General features: G+C 42.6%; 1 protein-coding gene across 4 annotated transcripts in view; it reads left to right on the top strand.

Annotated features, from left to right (window-relative positions):
- The window catches only part of KLF3 (Kruppel like factor 3), a 35,069-nt gene extending 21,860 nt beyond the window's left edge, over window positions 1-13,209 (top strand). For all 4 annotated transcript variants that reach the window (XM_035005142.1, XM_035005144.1, XM_035005143.1 and 1 more), the window contains exons 3-6: window positions 1,053-1,539; window positions 1,828-1,978; window positions 6,871-7,031; window positions 9,149-13,209. In XM_035005142.1, coding sequence (XP_034861033.1) covers window positions 1,053-1,539; window positions 1,828-1,978; window positions 6,871-7,031; window positions 9,149-9,330 — 981 coding nt within the window. In that variant the 3' untranslated portion in view covers window positions 9,331-13,209. The remainder of the gene's footprint in view (window positions 1-1,052; window positions 1,540-1,827; window positions 1,979-6,870; window positions 7,032-9,148) is intronic.
- Window positions 13,210-13,608: the final 399 nt, after the last annotated feature.

The following is a 13,608-nucleotide window of genomic DNA, read 5'->3' as shown; positions in this document are numbered from 1 at the left end:
TTTTAGTTAAGGATGGAAGTCATTCTAGTGAATTCCATGGCCAAGGACCGCACCCATAGTGTGCAGTGATTATGACTTTTATATTTAAAGCTGGTAGTAGTCCATTATTTTGATACTACAAAAGAGGAACGTATTTAAAGAAATTAGGTCAATTGTCAGATCTTAGGTTTGGAGGAAACACCGGGCCCCAGTTTGTGTGCAAGTCGCTTCAAGCACCGTGTGTCCTTATTTGAGTCCTCTTAGCTGTCTCTTACAGTTCTGTGTCATGTGCAAATTTGGACATCAAGTCACCTTCTACAGTTTCATTCAGACTGTGACCAAGACCATTGAACAAGCTGGGGTCAGGGACATAATTGTGCTGTAGTGGGTGGCCTTCAGCATAAGGTGAGCAGGATGACTGACCGTCCTGGTTGTCTAAGACTGAGGCGTCCTGGGATGTAAGGCTTTTAGTGCTAAAACCAGACCGTCTGGGGCAAACCAGGACTGGTGATCAGGTCACCCTAGGCATGGATTGGTCAGCAGCTGAAGCTCCCCGCCCCCCCCCAATGTACTGCTGCATAGCTCCATTTCTCTGTATTCTACATAAGCGTATGGTGAGAACTGCACACGTCCTGCTGCTGAGGGGAAAGATTTCCTGCCGACTGAGAAGCCCCATCAGCAAAGCATCAGGGTTCGTTGGCTTGGCTGGCTGTTGGTGAACCCCGACACTGACTCCTACCAATCAAGGCCCATAATAAGTCTTCTGTTTATGACCTGTTTTATTTAGAATTTTTGCCCAGTATCAACCTCAACCTTAACGTTTGATGTGGGAATCATCTTAGAATTCAATTTGAGATTTTTCGTGGGACACAGTTATCCCATTAACCTTAACGTTTATTAGACCAGCCCCCTCATAGCATTTCTTTTAGGGTCACTAGACATCTAAATGTAAGCCGCTTATTGAGCCCACCTAATTGAGAGGGCCTTGTAGTACATTTTCATTTTCATTCACGTTTCCCAAGGGAATGCACATGTGTCATGGCTTGGACGTTTCTGTTTTTCCTTCCCGATAGTCCTACCCATCCAATTACATGGAGTCGATGAAGCCCAACAAGTACGGCGTCATCTACTCCACACCGTTACCGGATAAGTTCTTCCAGACCCCGGAGGGCCTGTCGCACGGGATGCAGATGGAGCCGGTGGACCTGACCGTGAACAAGCGCAGTTCCCCGCCCTCTGCAGGCAATTCTCCTTCCTCGCTGAAGTTCCAGCCCTCGCACCGAAGAGCCTCGCCCGGCCTGAGCATGCCCTCTTCCAGCCCGCCCATGAAGAAGTACTCGCCGCCTCCCCCGGGCGTGCAGCCCTTCGGCGTGCCGCTGTCCATGCCCCCGGTGATGGCCGCCGCCCTGTCCCGCCACGGCATCCGCAGCCCCGGGATACTGCCCGTTATCCAGCCCGTCGTGGTGCAGCCGGTCCCCTTCATGTACACCAGCCACCTCCAGCAGCCGCTCATGGTCTCCTTGTCGGAGGAGATGGAGAACTCAAATAGCAGCATGCAAGGTAAATGCCACGGCCGCTGTTGTGGCGCGGCGGCGCTCGGGGTCTGCACCAGCGCGTGGCGCGCGCGGCGCTCGGGGCCAGCTTCATATGCATGCTGCTTGCTGGCAGAGTAGTGGTCGGGGGAAACGAGAGCGCCCCCCCACCCGATTTCCTTTCTGCTATAATTTTGCCAAAGGCAAACAAATACTCCACACATCAGTGTTGTAGATAGAAGCTGTACAATAAACTTTTTAAAAGCTGAAATTGGTAAATTGTACATGGAGTGACTTTTCTATTTTTATTTTTTAGTACCTGTAATTGAATCATATGAGAAGCCTATATTACAGAAAAAAATTAAAATAGAACCGGGGATTGAACCACAGAGGACAGATTATTATCCTGAAGAAATGTCACCCCCTTTAATGAACTCAGTGTCCCCCCCGCAAGCACTGTTGCAAGAGTAAGTATGTTCAGATCTATCGGACATTTGCGTAGCAGCGCGGATCTTGGGACCTGGATTGGAAGCACACACTTCCAACTCATGGCGTGGTGTGGATTGCCAGGAACACCTTGCAGTAGGTGGCAGCCCCTGGGAAAGATGGGGAAATCTCTCCAAGGGCAATGTGTTCTGCTATATCAATTGCATTATGACATCTATGTCAAGTTGGCAGCAAATTGATCACTCAGGATTTGCCACTTGTCACATAAATCATTTTTATCTCAGTATTTTTTGGGTGTTTTTGTTTTATCCTCCCAGACTATACATAGTTTTCCCATAATCTTAATCCCAATATGGATTGAATTTGGTATTCTAGATATCCTGCGTAAGGTTGGATCATTTAAAACTTTATAAGACACACCTCGTCCTTGCAGTTGTCACCTCTAATACTGTTTCTGTGATGGGGAATGTCTTGAATCAGAATTTTCAGGCCAGCCATGAGCCCAAGGAAGTCAGTCCAAGAAAGACCTGTAAATAGTGGTGGCAACAGAAAGTAGTCCATGTAGCTCAGAGAAGTTCAGTGTTGGAATAACCCATTATTCTCTGGTCTCTTTCATCACATCTGCCCTTAGAATATTCAGTTCGCTTTAGAACTGCCAACCAGGAGGAAGGTTTCTGTATTGACCTACATCCAAACACCGGACAGTGGTTTGTTTTAGGTCTGACTTGCCATAATGTGACAGGTGTCATACAAGTTAAATAGCATCACTGATGGGATTTGCTACAATAGAAAGCCTTGCTTTCTACTGGAGACTGTGTTTGGAGGAGCTCAGAAGGTGACCTTTGGGTCGGACATCTTGGATCCCAGCTCTGCCCTCCACCCTAAGTATGACCTTGGCCTAGTCAATCTTGCTGCCTCTGTGTCCTCTTTATTTTCATTATTGGTTGTCATTATTTTTCTTGTAATGGTCTTGTGTTGTGGCACTTTCAAGGTTGGCTGCTATGGCCAGCGTCCTGGTATAAGGTAATAGTTACTGTCCCCTCCAGGTCTCTTCCATCATCTTTCTCCCATAGCACTTTGTTCCAACTTGAAACAGAGTTCTGCCCACCTTTCTGCTTCATCTTTTCCCCCCTCCCTTACCGAAGTCATTCTGCAACAGAGTGTGCATTCTCTGGCTTTCGAACCACTATTTTCTGGAACTTAAAATACATTCTAATTCTATCCACATTCAACCCAAGTGGGTGCCTTCATAGTAGGTCATGTTAAGTGCCCATTGCACCAAGTCCTAGTCAGGTGTTTGGGGGGAGGGGTTGTCTTCACTCCCTGAGAGATGAAGAAGAGAAAGAATCCTACGAGTAGCCACATCAGCAGGGAGAGAGTGTCGGATAAACTCATACATTATTACCTTTCACGGTTGCATAATGTGCCCCCCCTCCAACCTCCAATGAGACTTCCTCACATGTTTTCAAAGGATTTATTTCATTCCCCCACAAGCATGTGGGAGTCGGAGCAAATGGAGACGGGTGAGCCAAGACATTAGATAACTCGCCTAGCAGTGGGGCCCAGGCTTGATCCCCTGCCACCCAGTGAGGGCTCTTCCTGCCACGTCCCTGTCTGACCAGTGCTTCCCACTCCTCTCTCGGGTGAAAGGAGACGCAGAAAGACCAGCCAAAATAGACACACCTTGTAGGCTGAGTTCCCTCTTTTATGATGCCGGGTGTCTCTGGCAAGGTGAATGGCAACATGACTTGCACTTGTCATTGTTCCTGCTCAGCTGATGGATGAGATGCTGTGCAGCTAAATAAAGCAAAGTGCCCGCAGAGAGAGGGATGATCCCTGGACCAAAAAAGGGTTATTCCAAAGTCGAGGTTATTATGAATTACAATGTAAACCACAATAGAAGGATATTTGAAAGCAATATTCTGTGTCCTAAATGCTGCTGAAAAGAAAATGCTTTTTGCTTACCTTAAGTGATGTTCTTTTGGTGATCTCAAGCTCAGTGGCTTTTAATGATTAATGAGTAATAGGCTTATTTTAATGCTGACCTAAGAATGCATTTTGCTCCTCAAAAAATGCAACAGATTAGCCACAACTGGGACATGTATTCTTTTAAGTAATTCTCTCCCAGATGTGATTAAGTAATGTCTTGGAATGTGCCCAGTAGCAGCCCACATAGGAAACCAGCTAGCCAGGAAAGAATCGATTGAAACCAAGCACCTAGTACCATTGCGATGAGGCAGTCCTGATAATCATTCGCCTTCCAGAAACCCGTCCTTTCCAAAGGCGGACTTTAAAATACAGCTTTGAAATCCATTTGCTTGAACATAAGAGTTACAGCTTTAGGATTATTTTTAAAGGCACTCAAATGTCTATCAGATTCCTCCTCCTTTTTTGTTTTTATATTTACACATGTGAAATGTATTTAGAACAAAGAGCTTGAGGATCAGCTCTCCCCATTTAATTGTGTCTGTGAATTATAGTAAACTTAACGAGGGGCTGGCTTAACTCAAAACAATGACCAGGTATCTGATATTTAATAGCTATTCTAACTTCTTGGTTGTAATGATCCCAAACAGCCTCTCTGAAAATGAGCAGTGGAGAGTCCAGAAAGGGGGAGATCTTGGGACCCCGCCATCCAGCTGCTGCCTGTGCCAGCATCTGGCTCTTTAGAGATGGGACCGCCAACCACTCTCAGAATGATGCTACCTGTCAAGGTAGACATTGGCTTGAATAGTGATTTCCTTTCCTGGTGTTGGGACATCCCCCAAAAAGCTCCTCATGAAATTAAACAGCTGTAGGGGCAAAGTTTGCAAATGGGCTTCTGAACCTCAAAATACTGACAGCTACCATTTAGTAGATTGACATCTGGAACACATGTTTTACTGCAGTGCTCTGTGTACATTACTCACAACCTCCTGAGGTCATACTATTACCATCATCCCCATTGTACAGAGGAAATGGAGGCGCAGAGAGGATAAATCCCTTGCCCAGGGTCCCACGGACTGCGAGTGACAGAGCTGGGATTTGACGTTGGGGCACACAGCCTTTTAACGTACCTTTATATGCAAAAGGAGCTGGGAAAAGCAGTCATAACTACCGCACGGAAACTATCAGATTCCCAACCCATGAAGTCTAATAACTGGGAGAAATTTCTAAAATCACCTGGGATACTCCCCCAGTATCCCAGAGGCAGAGGAGATGTATTTAACCATTCGGTTTTTTTTTCCCCTCAGCATTTTATTTCCTGAAGTTCTCTTAATAAAGATGAAACATTTCAATCAATGGCGTTAACGTTGAAAGTTAAAAATAAGCTGAGAACTCTTTTCTTTCTGTGGAAGGATTTTTAAATTAATAATTCAGCTCTCTAAAAACTGTATGTGTCCACAGATTGTCACTTTTCTATTTTCTCTCTGTTTGTACATACATATAAGTGAAGTCCTTGTTCCCACCCTTCCATGTTCACTTTTCCATCTAAACTTGGCTACTTTATTCTTCTGTATTGCCCCGCTCAACATTAAGGTAGGAAGGTAAAGTGAGAGTCAGAACTGCCATTTTCCTTTGCTGATAATAGAAGTGAGAAATAAGTACAGTCACTTAAAATCAATGCACCTTTTATTCTTTTCCTAGTTAGTTAGCATGCCTGGAAGAGTTCCTGATGGGGGACATGTATTGAGATTTTTACCAAGATCAAAACAAGTTTCATTTCAGGGGCCCCCTTTTGATTTTTATGGTGAAATTTTATTATCCTTTTTTATCTCCTAAGCTTGAGTGTTTGCCTTCATCAGATTCCCTTTCTCCTCATCCATATTTGTACAGAAAAATTCGTATATTATTTGGAACATTGTAAGAACTTTAGATTCCAATTTAAAAGACAAAGAAGTCTTTCATTACCGTCAGAGGCCAGTTCCATAAGCTTGTGATGTATCAAGTAATTAGTCGTTAGGAAAGCAAATGAACAGATTAGAATTTTTTAATTACTGACATTAATCAGTGGAGGAAGCCCGAGAAAGCTTTACAGACTTTGCCCAGCTCTTCCCCCCCATCTGCCTCTTCTCTCCTTCTGAAAAAGAGAAAGTTTAGAGCAACGGTGTTTGACATGATTGGATTTCAAAGCCACCCTGGAAAGGTGTGCCGACGCAGGAACGGGTCTGGGTGAGCGGACAGGAAGGCAGGGAGACGCCAGGTGCCCCCGAAAGCCAGCACTGCGCCAGAATTCTCCCTCACGCAGGAAAAACAGCAACCGTAAAGGTTTGAGGTTTGAAAACAGCAGTGCCATTATTTGTTTATGTAGTTAGTTCAGAAGAGCCAGAAGTGGAAGCTCAAATGTGAATTGGTGATCTTTAAGAGAAGCTCATTGCCAATTATGTAAAGGATAAATGTAGATAACGAGTGGGGTTGGACTGAGCTGTAGGAATTTGACCTTTTGCATTCTTCCCTACAGAGCAATAAATGACCATCAGGGCAAGCTGTGGGAAGACATTGGAACCGTACTGAGCATTGCTCTCCTACCACGAGATTCTATAAATAGGCAAATTTTAACCGAGGGCAAGAGCCTCTCCTAGCACCTGCATCTCCCTCTAGCATAGCACCTAACCCTTCTTACTGTCATTACTTATCTACATGTCTGTCTCCCCCTAGAGTGTGAGCTCCTCGAGGGCAGGAACCCTGTTTTTATTCATCTTTGTGTCCCGGTGCCAAGCACAGTGCCTGGCTCATGGTAGGTGCTCGCTCCATGTTTGTTGAATGAATATAGCAGTGCTTCTTGGGTTGATCAGCTAATTTCTTTTTGTTTATTTTGTTGGGTTTTTTGGTTTTGTTTGGTTTTGCCTAGTGTTGTTAATGCCTTTGGTAGACTGAAGGAAAGGAAAGAGCCTCTCCCCCGATATTTTACATTTCGCGTTGGCTTTCCTAGGAATCACCCGTCGGTCATAGTGCAACCAGGAAAGAGACCTTTACCTGTGGAATCTCCGGACACCCAAAGGAAGCGCAGGATCCACAGATGCGACTATGACGGATGCAACAAGGTGTACACTAAGAGCTCTCACTTGAAAGCCCACAGAAGAACACACACAGGTATCAGAACTACAAGGCGCGCGCACTCTTCTCTTAAGAAACAGGCCGATGGAATGTTAGGGACAAACAGTCGAACTTTCAAAGGTGATGATAAGGACACGGTCCAGGCACCTTGAAAGGGAGCAGAGCTGTCTACAGATCTGTCTGCTGGTCGTGAAAAACGCACTTTTTTGGGTCAAGATTTATTTTTGTAATGAGTTAGAATGGATTCAAGGCCCCCCCCCCCATCCAGTCATGTGGAGTTCTGTACTCTGTGTTGCAGGAGGGGAGAGGGAGGGTTGGAAAGGCTGCTGGAACGGAGGAAAAGTGCTCTTAGCCATGGGCCCGCTTCATCAAGGAGGCGGCCTTCGTGTGGACCATCATTTAGTAAATGGGGTACATTATCAAATTCACAGTGGCAAAAAAAAAAGAGAAAACCCCACAGTTCTTTACGCAGAACAAATACAGAAAAGTAAAGATATTTGGGTGATTCGTGTCTTCTAAAACGGAGGGAACTTCTGTGCTCTTGCCTGTCCTGTTTGTTCTGGGGTATTATTTATTCTGCCCAGGATTGAATACAGAGCATGCAGCCAGATCTTCCAAAAATGATGATACAGGTGAAGAAAACATAAAACTGTTCCATTTGCCCTTGAACATTTCATGAGCAAGATAGCTTCGGGAACCCGTACAGAAATGTTGTCCACAGCCTGATTCATCAGTCAGTATGGGTGATCCTTGTTGACAGCAGGCCTCATCTGACCTAACCTCAAACCCTTCGATGTGAAATTCTAGTACAACGGCAGTTGTTCCCTGGGCCCATCTTCCTTCAGTCAGAATGTCATTTGTTTGTTTGTTTGTTTGTTTGTTTTTGAGCCTTATGAGTCATTCGTATTAGGAATGTTTACAACAAGGAAAATTTGGGATTTGGAAGAGAAATGGGAAGGAAAGTGGTGGTGTGGAGTGTCAAGTTTCTCAGTGACTCGGGGAGAGGGAAAGTCAGCTTGCGGACAACTGAGTTCTTGGGCTTGGTCACAGTGTTCTTACAGAGGGAACTGAGGAGGGGGGCCTTGTGTTTAGAGGAATGTCCAGTCTGAGATGCCAAGGAAACCAGTAAAAGCATCCCCAGGGCATTAATGCGACCTGAGAGGTGGATGTTACCAACTTCCAGCCCAAGATTACAAGGACATTGGCTATTTGAATAACAATTTGGATGCAGGAAAAATACCTCAGCATTTATATTCTCTGAAGCAGAGCAGATAAGACAGTTCTGAAGAGCTCCTCGAAATGTCAATCCTTAAAATTTCTAGAGAATAAGGGATAGTAAGTGGGAATTGATTTGTGAGGCCCATTTGCCCACGATGACTCATAAAAACATGTAAGATTACCACTACCAGCCTTTTTATTTGTAAGGGCCTTCATGCTGGCTCCTCCCTATGATTTCCCCCCAAGGGTCTCCTGTTCCTCACCTGCCAGCTACCATTATCCCACAGCAGGGGGGTGGAGAGACCTGGCTTCTGACAGGCTGGGGAGGAATTACTGTATTTTTAGTATGTCTCAATTAGAGCATTATACTTAGGCATAATTGCTGAGATAAGATGCTGAAATCCCTGCCAGTGTCTGTCACACTTCTTATTTTTAGGGAACTGTTAAAATAATAAGGAAATCCCACAAACTTTCAATTTGGACTCCTCTTTAAGTGGAAAACACTGCGTATAACTCACCTCAGTAGCTCGAAGACTTGGAGATAAATACAGATCACAAGTTGTTTCTTAAGTGATTCATCCCTATTATTGAGGGTGAAACCAAAATTATTTGCTAGCTCCTCAGGATGGATTTTAGTGGCTTTATGCTTTAAGAACTAAATCTTCTTTTGGCAGTGGGGGGGCTGCGGCCAGAGTGGCCGGAGTGGCAGAGTTCCAGTTAAATATTAAGAGAATTAAGCCACTTGTTTTCTTTTTTGTCCTTCTGTGGTTTCTATGGCACTCTTGGTTTTTGGGGGGAACAAACAAACGGACATACCTTAGAAATAATATTTGCCCAGAGCTGTAGCTCAAAAATCTTAACTGCAAAATTTTTACTAATGAATAGCCTTTCGCCCTCAGGAAAAATATAAGCTCTTCCGTTTTTCCTTTTTGCAGGAGAAAAACCCTACAAATGTACATGGGAAGGATGCACATGGAAGTTTGCTCGGTCTGATGAACTGACAAGACATTTCCGAAAACATACTGGAATCAAACCTTTCCAGTGTCCAGACTGTGACCGCAGCTTCTCCCGCTCTGACCACCTTGCCCTCCATAGGAAACGCCACATGCTAGTTTGAATGGCTCCGTCCCCCGCCTCAGCGTGGTTCCCCACTCTCCCGGCTCTCTCTCTGTCCTCCTTCCCATGATCTAACTCATTTTTTACATGTACATTTTAATTTGGATTCAGCTGGTCTGAATCTCTGAATTTATATCATTCAAACTTCCATATGGTCAGTAGTAGATGTTCTCTAATCCTCCTCTCCTTACCACGGGTCAGACCTAAAGAATGTGAACACTTTTTTTTTTTTTTTTTTTTTTTTCCGGGGATGCTAAGCAAACCCTTCTTACAGATACGTTTAATGTAATGAGAACAAGGGAACATGTAAACTTAAAATAACCAATTGTCGGTTTCTCCATGTATTTCTCAAAAGAATGTCAAAGTAAATGTATTAGAAATACAGTATCCAGCCTGCAAGTCCTTGCCAGGGACGTTCATACCTCTGTGCCCTGGGATCGTATTTTGTGCTTGCCAGCAAGAAGGGTGGACCCTCTCCCAAGCTAGGTAGACATGGAGCAAGATTTCAGGTAGGACCGTCCATCCACTCTTCTTCCCTTCCATTGCCCTTCACAAATCCTGCTTGTCAACTCGGATTTATCACGTCCTCTAAATTAAGTCCTCGATACTCCTTTGGGCCTGCAGCTAACAAGGAGGTCTTTGCCACCCCTGGAGCTGAGCCAGAGCTGCTGATTTAGGCGGGTGATGTCTGTCAGTGAAGGGCTGAATGCTCTCCTTGCCCAGCACGGAGTCAACAAAGGGGCATGGCGCAGGGGAGAAGTGTGGGGGGGAGGGAAGAAGCCGGCCCTTCCTCCTAGGCGAGGGCTCTCCGGTGAGGTTTCATCATAGGGTTCGCTGCGCAAGGCATCCCCAGAGCTTCAGTCTCTATGCTCAACTGTGCAGAAGCATACAGCAAAGCCGAAAATGGATGGAGTTATCCCTGCCCCTGTCACCATTCCTCCAATGTCCTTAACGTGGGTCATCGAGCATCGACTGTTGGGACATCACAACAATATTTTGCCCAGTAATGGTAAAAAAAAAAAAAAAAAAAAAAAAATCTTTTGGGTAAGAATATGGGTGGCCTTTTACCCAACCTACTTAACAGCTTTTTTTCTTTGCAAACAGAGAAACGTTGAGGGGTAATTGTATTCCCATATCAAATTACTCATACAGCTTTTATACAGAAACTCTTCTGTGTGAACCATAGGGTGCCAAGTGGGCTGTCATTTGTGTTTGTGATGCATACCGTAAGTATCTGCTAATGCTTTAGTGGATGCATTCAATGTCAGACCTGAGTGACAAGATATGTAAATATAACTAGTTGTGAAGCACAGATACCTTCATTCGGGGGACAGATTTCTGAAAAACAAAACAAAATAAAACAAAAACAAAAAACAGAAAACCACAGTTCAGGGATTTATATCTTTAGAGTTCCAGAATTCCCCAACATTTACTGTTTTAAAGAGCTGGAAATTGATCACTATCAAGTATCCCCTCAGAAGAAGCTGAAAATGACTCGTGTTTATGTTAAAGATAAATAGCGCCATTATTCGGGGGAAGTTTTGTGTTTAGTTTTTGTTTTTCAAAAGCTGGCTTTTGAGCACCATAGTCTAAATGCCAATAAAAATAATTCATGCATAGAAATGTCATTGGTTCTAAATTTGAAGAAAGTGGGTGACGGTGGTCAAATGTGGGTGCATATAACCAAATGCGCCTTCATCCCTCGATAAAGGACGGAAGAGAAGAGAGAAGAATGGAATCCTGAAGATTCATCCCAGCCGCAACTCAGGATCCAACACAACCTTAACTGGGAGGAATACATTGTTCAATTGTTTTTAAAACATCAGTGAATGTGTGATTGTGGAGGCCTGCAAATCGTGTGGGGAGCTTACTTTGATGGCGCTGTTAATAAAAGTTAGTTGTAGGGACTGTGCACCTAAGAGATCCCACTCATCAGCCCTCTGAACCAGCTGAAAGGAAATGTAGTTGAGAAATGCAAAGTCATTTGTTACCTTCTTGGCACTTGGTTTCGATTTTCTTTCTTTCTTTTTTTTTTTTTTTTTTTGTGTAAGCACTGCAAAATTTGTTTAGAATATTAAAACCTCCCAATTGGGCTTTTTTTGTCTGTTTTTGCAACTATGACATGAATTGAGGGATAAAAATGGCTCTTGGGAAAGTAGGTATTGTCTGTACTGTAAATGCTTAGTCACATTCATGCCAAAGTGTTTATTTCTAGAAGTGGTTCTTTCGCAACACACTGAAGAATCAAGTTGGGATGCAAGGAACTTTTTTGTTTTAATGGAGATGACCAGTATGTGTGTGTTCCAACCCATAGAGAAGGTAGGGGAAAAAGGCAAGAAAGGGTAGACTGGTCATCTTTGAATAATTAGCTTTGAGTGTGAGTCCAGTTGATAGAAAGCTTCGTAGGTTCTCATGAAATTTGAGGTGTTTGTCACGGCATATTTAAATTTTGTTCAAAAGAGCAAGCAAGACCCTGCAAAGAGTATTCCATTACTATTCAGCTTGCCTAGGTTATGTTAACCATTCATTAACAAAGATCCATTTTAACTCGGAAAGAAAGGCAACCCAGAGAGGCCTTTCTCTGTTCCCATTGCTGGCCTATATACTTTAGTTGACTGATTGGCTCTTGACCAAATTTTCCTTTTTTATATATATTTGTATTTTACTATGATAGTTGAGAAATTTAGTCTCTTAGACATTTTTAGCTGTTATTGTGGAAGACCTCAAATACAAGATAGATGCCCTTGAACATGTGGTTTTAATGATGTGCCATGTTACTATCAATGGTGGTTTTAAATTGCCATATTTTACATTGATGAGAATGATTTGTAAACATGAAGTTAGTGTTGTATAAATTCTGTTATAGAGTTTCTTCTGATTATTGTCCAGGTGTCATCTTGGGGAAGTCAGAAAAATTAAGGCTGAATGCATCATATTTTAGAGTTCTGAAATGTGAATTTACATCATAAATGGGCATTAACATTCTAAATCATCCGGTGTGGAGAATGTTAGCAGCATAGCTATGTTCAACCAAGGAAATGCTAACTACACGGAAGTTTGAAGAGCCTTGGAACAGATTTATAGGGGAACTATAGATGTATATTTTATTAAACACCCATCTGCACTATCAGTGTTGCACTAATGTGGAATTTGAAAGACTTTATTGCTGATACTGTATATCTATCTGCACGTCATTCCTGATTAGATTGTTTTAAAGACAATCTCAAAGATCTAAGGTTTGAAAATAATTTGGTTTGAAAATATACAGTCATCTTGAAGGAATTGCTGTTATACATGAAGTTGCTCAGAGTTGTCTTTATTCTCTTCTCGGTCGAAGTTAACAATTTCTAAATGATCGCAAATTCACTTAATACATTTACAAAGCCATTTTACATGCATTAAACGAGGGCTACAACAATATTACGTTTTACAAATACTAGCACTTTTTTTTTTTTTTTGCTGTTATGTACTTAGTGTTAGAGGGTCAAAATAATCTTTCTGCTTAGCATCTCTTAAACCATACCTGCAAGTATAGCAGGATTATTACATTTACAGTACTTTAATACTTGTATAAACTATGCAGAAATTTTTAATAAAGTGTAATATATTTTATAAGCTAATAAGACTGAATGGGTAAAGGTTTTTAGCATGCATTAGTATACTTGCAAATACTGAAACATTTTGGTAATCTTTCTTACTAAAGATGTGAATGTTTAATGTACCTTCTCTGTTTCTACTCTGTAGTCCAATGGGAATTCAGTAATGACATTTTGTCATGTCAAACTGTGAACATAAATTTGTACTGTACAGTCCTCATATACTATATACAGTATGCAATATATGTATTATATACTTGTTAATAAAACCATCAGAATATTAAGTGTGATCATGTGATTACTATATATGCAGTGATCACTAGGAGCAAAACTTAGCAATGTAACATGTAAGAGACAGTACTTAGAAATTGCAAAGTGAATCACTGATAGGCAATTGTTGATGGGGGGAAAGAAAAATAAACTGGCAGATGCACGAAATGAGCTAACTTAGCCTTGAAGTTATGTCCCTGGGTTTTGGATAACAGCAGCCGGAAGTCTTCTAAGCCACAAACCATAGACTTGTAGACAACCCACCCTGAATCCACACACTTAACCTAAGTGAGTTCTTGGGATATTTTTTAGGACACAGACCTTCTGTCCAAAAAGGATTTCCAGTGCCTTGTATTAAAAGACACAATGTCTAATATATATATATTTTTAAGTTTTTAAATAAGAGATTAGGA

This window comes from Mirounga leonina, unplaced genomic scaffold (genome assembly GCF_011800145.1).
Source record: "Mirounga leonina isolate KUSES-001 unplaced genomic scaffold, KU_Mleo_1.0 Mir_129, whole genome shotgun sequence".
Lineage (NCBI taxonomy): Eukaryota > Metazoa > Chordata > Mammalia > Carnivora > Phocidae > Mirounga > Mirounga leonina.
This window is presented reverse-complemented; position numbering and strand designations above follow the sequence as displayed.